At 39.3% G+C, this 12607-nt stretch overlaps 1 protein-coding gene across 2 annotated transcripts in view; it reads left to right on the forward strand.

The window, feature by feature from the left end:
* Window positions 1-2692: 2692 nt before the first annotated feature.
* fgd5a (FYVE, RhoGEF and PH domain containing 5a) overlaps window positions 2693-12607 on the forward strand; it is an 85187-nt gene continuing 75272 nt past the window's right edge. For both annotated transcript variants that reach the window (XM_062047133.1, XM_062047142.1), the window contains exons 1-2: window positions 2693-3087; window positions 5862-8529. In XM_062047133.1, coding sequence (XP_061903117.1) covers window positions 3078-3087; window positions 5862-8529 — 2678 coding nt within the window. In that variant the 5' untranslated portion in view covers window positions 2693-3077. The remainder of the gene's footprint in view (window positions 3088-5861; window positions 8530-12607) is intronic.

Raw genomic sequence — 12607 nt, forward strand, 5'->3', positions numbered from 1 at the left:
TAGTATTTTTTTTTTGTCATAAAAAAATACATTAATGTGTGCTTACGGACTGTATCCCTGCAGACTGTATTAATCTATATTGATATATAATGTAGGAACCAGAAATATGAATAACAGAAAGAAATAACCCTTTTGTGCGAATGAGTGTGAATGAGTGTAAATGGGGGAGGGAGGTTTTTTTGGTTGGTGCACTAATTGTAAGTGTATCTTGTGTTTTTTATGTTGATTTAATAAAAAATAAAAATAAAATTATATTATTATTATTTTATTTTTATTAATTTTTTTGTGCGGCCCGGTACCAATCGATCCACGGACCGGTACCGGGCCGCAGCCCGGTGGTTGGGGACCACTGCTTTACACAACTTATTATAAATACACCTTGTACACAACATAAATATTGTTCAAATATATACACTGTAATGTGAAATATCCCTATACACGTGTTTGTTAAACATTTGTACCAATAATATACTATATACAAACACTTATACTTCCATTATTATTTATATACCACATTTAGTTTTGTAATTAACATTGATCATAGGATTAACTAATGGTGTTGATTCAAGAGTGATATATATTTTTTCGAAATAAACTGCAACCCCCACCAAGGACTGTTTTCACCGCTGGGCTCTAGAAAGAGGTTCCGCAGCCTCCGTAGCAGAACCTCCAGGTTCTGTAACAGCTTCTTCCCTCAGGATTATTAACGCATCATAATAATCCCCTCAATTCCCCCCCAAAATGGATTAACTCACTGGAATATAAAGACAATATAACATACATCCATAAACGTGGATGCATATGGATGTATATGCAAAAGTGCAATATGCCACCTGCTCAGTGGCCTTGTGGTTAGCGTGTCCTACCGGTAGGTTGTGAGTTCAAACCCCAGCCGAGTCATACAAAAGACTATAAAAATGGGACCCATTACCTACCTGCTTGGCACTCAGCATCAAGGGTTGTAAGTGGGGGTTAAATCACCAAAAATTATTCCCGGGCGCGGCCACCGCTGCTGCTCACTGCTCCCCTCTTCTCCCAGGGGGTGGATCAAGGGTGATGGGTCAAATGCAGAGAATCATTTCACCACACCTAGTGTGTGTGTGACAACCATTGGTACTTTAACTTTATATTTATCTGTACAGTAATCTATTTATTTATATCTGCACCTTATTGCTCTTTTATCCTGCACTACCATGAGCTAATGCAACGAAATGTCGTTCTTATCTGTACTGTAAAGTTCAAATTTGAATGACAATAAAAAGGAAGTCTAAGTCTAAACCAGGGGTGTCCAAACGTTTTCCACTGAGGGCCGCACACGGAAAAATTAAAGCATGCGGGGGCCATTTTGATATTTTTCATTTTCAAACCATTACAAAATATATGGATTTTGTTTGTTTTTTATCTTTAAGACCATAAAGGGTCTAAGTCATTAAAATGTTAAAAACAAGTCAAATTTTTATTTATTTATTTATATAACGCTTACAGTAAATCTGTACAGTATATCAACTTCAAGTTGATATAAAGTTTAAAAAAACAAAAAGGTTTTATGCCTTTTCTGTCAAAGACAACTTAGTTTTTTTATAATAAAACTGAAATATGCAGTATTTCCCCCACTGCCCAAAACATTCAGAAAGCAATGTTTGATGTGAAGTAATTAGAGCCTTAAAAATATCAATAATGCAGGACACCATTGATTTTAACTCATTATTATTTTTGAGTAATCACAGTGAAAAGATAAATAAAATCCCATTAAATATATTTGGGATCTAAAAGGTGCCCCACTCAGAAAGTGATACATTTTTATTAGGTTTTTTTTACTTTCAACACTTAAGTTACGAGCTCAACTTCAGATATATCTGTCGATTTTACGTTTGAACTATTATTTTGTTTGTTTTATGCTCTTTTGTCAAAGAAAATGTTGATGTTTTTGTATGGCAACCACACAATATATGCAATATTTCCCACATAAAACATTTTAAAGTGAAATATTTGAAATAATTGGAGCATTGAATAGGTCAATAATTCATTATAACATTGATTTCTTTTTTTTTGGAGCAATGGCAAAAAAAAGAAAAAAGAAAGATAGACAAAAGAAAAAAAAAGCCTGCATGGCTGCTTTGTGTCAACATTGCAACTTTTTCTAGTTAGATTTCACCTCATTCCACTTTTTTAAATGTTTTTTTAATTTTTGCAATAGCATTTTCAGAATGTGTGGCGGGCCGGTAAACAATTAGCTGCGGGCCGCAAATGGCCCCCGGGCCGCACTTTGGACACCCCTGTTCTAAACTGAACTGTACTGAACTGAACTGAACTGAACTGAACAAAGACTATAAAAATGGGACCCATTACCTCCCTGCTTGGCACTCAGCATCAAGGGTTGGATCTGGGGGTTAAATTTAACCCTCACTGCTCTCCTCACCTCAAGGGTGATGGGTCAAATGCAGAGAATAATGTTGCCACACGTAGTGTGGGTGTGACAATCACTGGTACTTTAACTTTAACTTTAACAATGAATGACACTACAAAAAACAGATATTTGTGAAAATAAACAAAAGAAAAGGGAAAAATCTCGACTTTTTTCACCACAGTATCAATCCAATACTTATACCACCTCTGGCATCGACAGAATCGATTTTAGGATCGACCCGCCGTCCCCCCATATTGAACGGATGTACACAATATTGGCACGTAGCGCGGAAAGTAAAAATGATACCGTACGTGTAATTATATTTTGGCAAAAAATTTAAAATTGTTTATTAGACATTCAAAACATAGGAATAAAACGTACACGTCGAGTGGGTTTCGTGAGCTCGAAGTGGACCGTCGCGCCTCAGGAAGAAGCCAAGAAGACCCCCTGTTAGCACACTAGAGCTCACTTTGAAGTGGAGCGTCAGTGGAGGAGCTGCAAGCTTCATCCGCTCCTCAGCAGCGTCTCAAACTCTGATTTTGCGACGTGATTTTAGCAACAACGTCCTTTATTTTTTCGTGTGTGTGTTTAATTTGGATTAACTTTGTGGAAGATACTTTGGCGGAAAATGAGCGCGACTCTCAGCTCCCGTGGATGATGATGTCCCACGATGAACACAGGTCGGTTGGTAATATTATTTGACGTTATAGTTGTGTGTGTTATTGATCAAAAACAAAAGGTCATACAGGTAGATTATAATCGATTAGGTTAGTTAGTTTGATAATGTTTGAAAAAAAATGCTCTCTGATATCAAATTAATTAACTTCAGTTGAATTGTTGCATAACGTTAAATAATTAAGTTTGATGTCATAAACACATTTTATCTCTACACATTTTCTTATTGAAAAAAAAGGGGGAACAATTTAGTATGGGGAACATATTCAACATTAATTACTAGCTTATTAACAGGCAAATTAGTAACATATTGGCTTTTAATGAGTCATTATTAAGTAGCCTTATTCTGCATGGCCTTATTATACAACCAGTAAGCCATTAACTAAGAGTTTTCCCTTAATAACCTCAGAAGTATTGCTTATTAGTACTAAATAAGGAAGTTGTTTTATATGATTATCCCTTTAATACCACTTAATGAATATGGTCTGTTCTTAGAGCTCGGTATAGCTCGGGTTGGTAGAGTGGCCGTGCCAGCAACTTGAGGGTTCCAGGTTCGATCCCCGCTTCCGCCATCCTAGTTACGGCCGTTGTGTCCTTGGGCAAGACACTTTACCCACCTGCTCCCAGTGCCACACACACTGGTTTGAATGTAACTTAGATATTGGGTTTCACTATGTAAAGCGCCTTGAGTCACTAGAGAAAAAGCGCTACATAAATATAATTCACTTCACTTCACAATTCACTACATAACAAAACACAAAACTACGATAACCCTAACCCTAACCCTTAAGTCTTTGTTACTTAGAATATGTTCCCCTAGTGTCCAAATAACTCTAAATTAAGTCTTTCTTACTTAGAATATGTTCCCCATACTAAAGTGTTACCAAAAAAAGATTCCATAATGTTGGTTAACTAACAAAAATATATATGTACCACTGATAGTCACACACACACTAGGTGTGGTGAAATTAACCTCTGTATTTGACCCATCCCCTTGTTCCACCCCCTGGGAGGTGAGGGGAGCAGTGAGCAGCAGCGGTGGCCGCGCTCGGGAATCATTTTAGTGATTTAACCCCCAATATTCCCACCCGTGATGCTGAGTGCCAAGCAGGAAGGCGATGGGTCACATGTTTTGTAGTCTTTGGTATGACTTGGCCGGGGTTTGAACTCACAACCTCCCAGTCTCAGGGTGGACACTCTAACCACTCTAACTAAATAGCCACTGAGCTGTGTAGTTAACTAACAAAAATATTAAATAAAGTTAAAGTACCAATGGTTGTCACACGCACACTATGTGTGGTGAAATTAACCTCTGCATTTGACCCATCCCCTTGTTCCACCCCCTGGAAGGTGAGGGGAGCAGTGAGCAGCAGCGGTGGCCGTGCTCGGGAATCATTTTGGTGATTTAACCCCCAATATTCCCACCCGTGATGCTGAGTGCCAAGCAGGGAGGCAATGGGTCCCATTTTTATAATAAATTCTATTTTTATTTAATGGCCAAGCTTGAATAAAATAAGACACAAGAGTGTTTTTGTAGTTTAATAGGTGACATTTTTCATTGTGGACATTGTATACAGTCATATCCTGTGTCACCCTTACATTTTTAGACATCTATTTTAAGTGAATTCTTGTTGCATAATGCATATCATATTTTTGTAAATGTTTATTGTTCTTTGATACAGCCTTTTTCAGTCAAAGTGTTTGTGTCCGTGTGTCCACCTGTGTGTGTTTGGGTGTGTGTGTCTGCAGTTGAAGAATGTCAAGAAGGAAGTCCTGTTAGAATGTGTACTCTTGGACGTCCCCCGTCAAAAAGGCAGAGATAGGCATTTTATGAAACTCGCCTTATAAATAAAAATATAACAGGGCACATTTCCATCTTTATTAGAAGATAAAATGGTCAGGGAGAGACGCTGTGTCTAATAGGATGTGCGTCAGGGCAGGTGCTCAATAACAGGAAGTGAGAAGGGGTGTGCACACTATGTTCAGAATGGGCGTGTTTAATGACATTTCAAAACTTCCTAAAATTGTGAACTTTTTATATTGTCACAGTGAAGTATTTGGAATGATACATTTGCATCAGCAATCTTACAGTTGTGATAACTCCAGATTTACGATGAAATGAAATAATATTTACTGTACACAAGGTATAGGCTATGAGCAACCAAGCAAGTAAGTGTCCATTGTGAACCTCCAACATGCATGTGTCATTTCCCAGACAGGGCGATGTTATTGTTCCTCCTCTAAGTATGCTGTGGCTCTGTTGTTTTTCCTGCTGATAATATCCCCTGCAGCATTCTACTTGTTACCATCTACAGACAGGACACGGCTTCCACTTGGCATTCTATAGAAAAACAAGCACATATGTATCTCCGCTGGAGCTGTCAAAAATAACAAGTTAACTCATGTGATTAATCACAAAAAATATCGCATTAATCGTGTACAAACGCATATTAATCATGCAAATTATTTTAAACTTTACCGTAACTGTGGATTACCTGAAAGGCATTGCGGGTTGTTATACGGCCAGTGCAAAGATTAGTGAGGATAAATACAAGAATAAACACAAATGTATTTATGTTCTAATATTGGGCTGTTTTTAAGTTAATTTAAATGCAATTAATCATGATTAATCCAAATTTAAAAATGTGATTAATTTGATTACAGACAATATTTGACAGCACTAGTCTCTATGCATACACACACACACACACACACACACACACGTTCAAGATGTAACTGTCAGCATATGATTTTTATTTTATTTTTATTTTTTTCCCAGATTTTCAAAATCCGCTGCAAGTCCCTCGACCGAAAGTCCGCAGTCATCTGACCATCAAAGTGCAGTCCAAACTGATGTCAAGGCCTTGTCCCTCTGTGCGTGGCTCAAATCCTCCTCTTGCCCCCAAGCCCAAACCTTTCTATGAGTTTATACCGCAGAGGGAGAGCCTCAGTAATGGAGACCTGTCTCATTCAAATGGCGAAACGGGTCCTCATGAGACGGCTGAGGAAAACCAGGACAACGAGGGGAAAACCGAGACAGAGGGGAAGGTTGATGACGTAGCTGATGGAGAAGTTAAGGTCGAAAGACAGCAGGGGGAAACAATATTTAATAATAAAGACGATGACATTGAGAGTGTTGGCTCTGAAGACACAGTTATAGAGGATGACGGTTCGACTGCAGACACCACGGACGATAAAAATCCTGACAATGACCCAAATCAGCCTAATGCTGACCTAAACAAAGATAATGATACATTGACCCTTTCTTCTTCCCCAAATGAAAACAAGGAGGTGGTATCTAGTAAGGAAGAGGAAGGGGACACACTTGGACTTAGTGGAAAGACTGTTATAGACTTGGATGAACAAAAGCTTGATCAAATGTATTCACTCAGTCAGGGTGAGACAGACTTTATTCAGTTTGACTTGTCGGCAGAAGATACTGAGCTGGATGTTGGAAGATTTGTATTTGGATTCTGCACGCTCCCAACTGTAACTGAGGAGTATCCCTACGATGTGATTGGCCCCACAGACGGCGCTAGTGATACATGTGAGTCTTGTGACCCGGCTGAAAGTGGAGATGCTGAAGTATGGCAACCAGAACGTGCCACCAAAGATGTCTCGGGCTGCTTTCGGTTTACATCCAGCACTGAGGATGTGTTTGGCCCATATTCAGTAATCGAAGCTGTCCCGTCTGATATGACTTGTACTGCTGATCCTGAATGGGGGGAGGAAGACATTAATGACAAGCCATCGAATGATCAGCAGACATCAGGTGCTTCAAACCAAGAACCTTTCTATGTGTCTTCAGATGATGTGGAAAAACTGGAAGATAAGCAAACCCTAATAGACCAGGCCGAGGCTGAAGAGGTACAACACTTGAATCAGCATAAAGACAAGGCAAAAGACACTGAGTCAGCAGATGAGTATGCAGACATTCAGGATTCTCCCTGCCCTAAAGTTGATGACTTTGAAAAGTTAGAGTGTGTCTCATCAGAAGATTATGTGGAAATAGGTGATGAGGATGAAGAAGAGCAGACAGAAAAGAAACATGTCAAAGGAAAAAGTGCAAAAGAGAGAACAGCTCAACGAGAGCAGGCTATCCTCAGCCAAAGAAGAAGCTGCCAGCCTCGCCTAAGGTTATGCAACATCACTGTGCCAAAAGAATTAGACCTGGGCCGCACACCAGAGCTCACCAACAGGGTGGTGTTCGCCCACACCACTGAGGCGTTTGAAGAAGACATAGAAGAACTTGATTGCCATATTGTGCCTTTCTATGAGGACACAGACTCAGACAGTGAGGAGCATATTTATGAGGAAGCAGGGTTTGACTCCGAAGGGGAGAACTTTTTGAACATAGATAGAAAGACCATTGTGACACGTTCTCGCTCTTATTCTGGCAAAATTCCTGGTTATGTCCCAGAAACCGTGCCCGAGGAGACAGGGACTGAGTACCAAACGCATGATTACTGCACAGTGGCCTTAGATAGAAGCAGTGAAACGATCAGCCAATCACAGGCGCCAGGGGACAACTGCCTGATCCCATCTACGAAGTCTCGCCGCTTCCTTCTGTACTCCCGTTCTACAGGGAGTCCAGAAGCATCCTTGGCGGACCAATCTCCAAAGGACGAGTTAAGGATGAAGAGGAAAGATGACACTCTCTCACTTCCATGTGTCATGACGTCTTCTGGGAGCTTCTCCCAAAGAAGCCAGCAGTCGTCCAGCGGCGTTTCCACTCCAACCTCTCTAGTGGACATCCCCCCACCCTTTGAACTGGCATACATTACCAAAAAACCTGTAACAAAGAGTTCCCCTTCTCTTTTGATCCAGCATGAGCCCGACGACCAATTTAAAAAGAAGAAAATCTCCTTTAAGCGATTTTTGGCTCTCAAGTTTAAGAGAAAGACAGACTCAAAAGGTTTCAGTGACGGTTCTGTTCGTTCATCTCGATCTTCTTCTGAGTCCAGTCATCATGGCCCGGCAAGAGTCATTGAGCTTGACCGTAGGAGCAATGGCAGCTCCCCTCAGCTGCAGTCTCATATTGTAAACCCCCATCAGCGTCCTTCTGACCGGACATCAAACTTGGTCCTCTATAAAGATCATCAAAGGAGGAAAAGTGAACTCAAAGCTTATGGCAGAGGTGTCTTCAGAGTTGAGTCCTTCGAGGAACGCTCTCATCGCTCCGCCATGCCGTTGCCTTTAACGAAGCCCCGCTCGATTTCCTTCCCCAGTGCAGACACCTCTGACTATGAAAATATTCCGGCTATGAGCTCTGACTATGAGAACATTCAAATTCCAGGCAGACCGACCAGATCGCACACTGTGACTGAGTTTTTTGAGGATCCAAATCGCATGACAGCTTCCTGCAATGAGAACGATGGCTACGTGGACATGAACAGTTTCCCGGGGATAGACAGCAAGTCCCAGACAACGAAAGCAGATGCTGAAAGGTATTTGACATTTTATCAAACCCAATCATTATTACCATTTCACAGAAACATACCAGTAATTATTATAAAAAAAATTTAACTGAGTCTCCTTCTACTGACTCAAGGGATTTGAACATGTACTGTGGTATACCCATTTATGACGCTTATACTAATGAACAGATACATCCTGGATAATCCTTCAGACCCCTGTGAATCTTGTCCCCTAGGACTATTAAATCCATCAGAAAAAGTCCTGATAAAAGTCTGGATTACACAAAGTAATTGTGGCAGGAAATCAGACAAAGGATTTAAAACAACCTCCATTCTGAAGCTGTGTATCCATCATTACTATACTATATAGACCAGGGGTCGGCAACCCGCGGCTCTAGAGCCGCATGCGGCTCTTTAGCGCCGCCCTAGTGGCTCTCTGAAGCTTTTTAAAAAATGTATGATTAATGAAAAAAGATGAGGGGAAAAAAAAAAAAAATTTTGTTTTAATATGGTTTCTGTAGGAGGACAAACATGACACAAAACTCCCTAATTGTTATAAATCACACTGTTTGTATTAAACATGCTTCACTGATTCGAGTATTTGGCGAGCGCCGTTTTGTCCTACTAATTTTGGTGGTCCTTGAACTCACCTTAGTTTGTTTACATGTAGAACTTTCTCTGACTTTCTAGGATGTGTTTTATGCCAGTTCTTTTTCTGTCTCATTTTGTCCACCAAACTTTTAATGTTGTGCGTGAATGCACAAAGGTGAGTTTTGTTGATGTTATTGACTTGTGTGGAGTGCTATTCAGACATATTTGGTCACTGCATGACTGCAAGCTAATCGATGCTAACCTGCTACTTAGTCTAGCTATATGTACATATTGCATCATTATGCCTCATCTGTAGCTATATTTGAGCTCATTTAGTTTCCTTTAAGTCATCTTAATTCAATTCATATCTCATGACACACTATCTGTATGTAATATGGCTTTTAATTTGTTGCGGCTCCAGACAAATTTGTTTTTGTATTTTTCCTCCAATATGGCTCTTTCAACATTTTGGGTTGCCGACCCCTGATATAGACGATATACAATATAAATTATGTATATTAGGTTGACAATAGAGCTTTTAATACTATTGTCATATCGTGATAATAAATTGTAGACTTAGACTTAGACAAACTTTATTGATCCACAAGGGAAATTGTTCCACATAGTAGCTCAGTTACAAAGGATGAAAAAGGTAAGGATGGAAAGGAATAAAGGTATAAAGTAGACAAAAAATGTACCATAGTAGCAATAAAAAATATAACATATATTTAATATTTACATATTATATATACAGTATATATACTGATATATTATATTATTATATTATATTTTTATATGATATATACAATACATAACAAACAATCAAACCATTTTGATTAGCTGTGTCCCAAAAATTTGACAGCGACAAGCAAACAAAGGCGTCCTCAACACAATTTAGCATCCTCGCTAGCGGCGAATGTCGCTCCACAGTGCGAAGCTGCTTTTAGATCAATAAGCCCTGCCTCTATGCCAGCAAATTAACTATGTTTCTGTCAGGTAGTATTATCACTGGAGGACTAGAGGATAAGGAATCACCAGCAAACATGTTAGACTACACACTGGTGGAAGATACAAATAAGTATAGAAAATCGCTAAGCTAGAGCTCTTGAAGATAAACAAGGGTAGTTGTTTTGATACAAATATCAGTTAATGATCGATACTACAGTGATTAGATCTATAATTTTTACTATCACAAAATGGTTTGTCGTTTTTGTCATTGTTTACAAATGCACTATTAACTTTATCATACATTTTATATGTAAAAAAAAAAAAATGGAATGAGGAAATAATTTGAATATTTAATTGATATTGTTACACAGCCATTGTAAGTTTGTCAGATTATAATTGTGATCAAAAATGTTATCATTCAATGATCTTGAAATATTTTAGGTATCAACATTGACGTGGTCAATAATGACCCTTCAACTACTTGGCATTGAATCGATACCCAAATTTAAACTACTGCCCAAAACTAATGTAAAGTATTCAAACAACAGAACAATAAGCGCTTATTACATTTTAACAGAAGTTAATAAATAGAAATGCGTTACAACAGAAAATAACCAGCTGTTATCACGTCTATTCTCATAGTTTGGAGAAAATAATACAATACAGTAATCAATATGTTTATGTTAGCAGCTAAATTAGGAGGCTTTTAAAATTATTTTGTTATTATTTATATGCCAAATATTATATAGTGCGATATATTGTTATCGCAAGTGGCAGCCATATAGATTTTAGGCAATATTGCCCAACCCTAATCATTACTATCCATTACAAAGGATTACAGTGGTTTCTATAATATAAGACATGTTGCAGCTCATTGTACCAAGTTCACACTTACAATAGTCTGTGCCCACCTGCAGTGTTTTCAGTCTTGTAAGAGTCGCCGGAATTGATGTTAATGGCCAATGGCATACTAATATCTTACACAGTCTCACTACATGAGGCTGAGTCTGATCATTCCTTTTTAAGTGTATGGTAAGTGACACATGAGCACCCTGCTGTGTCGGGCATCCCTATATTGTGGGATATCCCTTGTGGGGAAGCTTGCTCCTTATTTTGTGGATTTAGCGGTCACTTCGGCAGCATCTGCCTTCCATGGAGGTTTGAAATGATAGTGCAAGTAATGGTAATTGGATAGCTCACTGAGCAGAGATTATTCACATTAGATGAAGTCATTATTGGCTGCAATTAAATGTGGGCTGGAGAAGAATGGGAAGTATGTATCTTTTTACATGAATAGATCTCAGAAAGGTGAAAATACAAGGGTAAAGTAAATCAAAAGGTAGGACAATGTAGTGAGAGCGATTATGCTGTAATTGCTCTCATGTTGCTGACACTTATGGTTAAGTTTGGAGGTGCTTTTATTAAAGTAGCACTCTCCCGGGTGCCTCTCTTTCATTGGACACCGGAGGGGCCACAGGCTTTACTGCAGTGTGTGATGGAGTGAGGAATCACCACTGTTAGACAGTGCCAAATTACCTCAGCTTGACCCCCAGCTTCAATCGCTACGGGGCCACAGTCTTTCCCGTTCTTAATAAAATAGTTGCGCTTGATGACCTGTGTGTGGTCAAAAAGGTGGGCCATTATTGAGCGCTGTCTAAAAGCTGTACTCTAAAGTTAATTTCGGAGGAGATCGTCCCCATGACAATTTATTTTTATGTGTTGTGTCCTTTCGGTTTACAGTTTGTTTTTCCTCAGTGATATCTTGGGGCTATTGCCTTATGTCACTAGTTTTAGCCTGTAAAGAAAATAATTGGCATTTCCAGGGAATGACTAAACAACAGCAGGTGGAAAGCTGGCTTGTGCATAATTCCCAATGTGTAACTTTAATTCAATCTATTTGAAGAATAACTTTCACCCTACAGGATGTTGAGTTTGAATTGGAATTACAGGAAGTATACCGTATTTTCTGGACCATCGGGCGCACCGGATTATAAGGTGCACTGCCGATGAATGGTTTATTTTCGATCTTTTTTCATATAAAAGGTGCACCGGATTATACGGCGCATTAAAGGAGTCATATTATTTTTATTTTTTTTTCTAAATTGAAAACACTTCCTTGTGGTGTACATAACACGTAATGGTGGTTTTTGGTCAAAATGTTGCATAGATTATGTTTTACAGATCATCTTCAAGCCGCTTTCTGACAGTCGCTTCCAGATGCGCCGTTTTGTGGGTGGTCTTATTTACGTGGCTCACCTTCTACAGCGTCTTCTCCCTGTCATCTTTGTTGTAGCGGTGTAGCGTGCAAGGACGGGAGTGGAAGAAGTGTCAAAAGATGGAGCTAACTGTTTTATTGACATTGAGACTTTACTTAAATCAATAACGGAGCAGCATCTCCTTATCCGAAAACAACAACAACAAGGCCGGAAATGTAGACCAGGGCTGCCCAAGGGCCAAAGTAAAAATGTGCCAATGGTCCGCGGGCCAAACAGGGGTTTTTAACAAGTAACAGCACCACGAATGAGGAGTGCAGCCTCACAGTGTCATACAAAAAACAACTTACAATTCA

This window comes from Entelurus aequoreus, linkage group LG01, assembly GCF_033978785.1.
Source record: "Entelurus aequoreus isolate RoL-2023_Sb linkage group LG01, RoL_Eaeq_v1.1, whole genome shotgun sequence".
NCBI classification, from domain to species: domain Eukaryota; kingdom Metazoa; phylum Chordata; class Actinopteri; order Syngnathiformes; family Syngnathidae; genus Entelurus; species Entelurus aequoreus.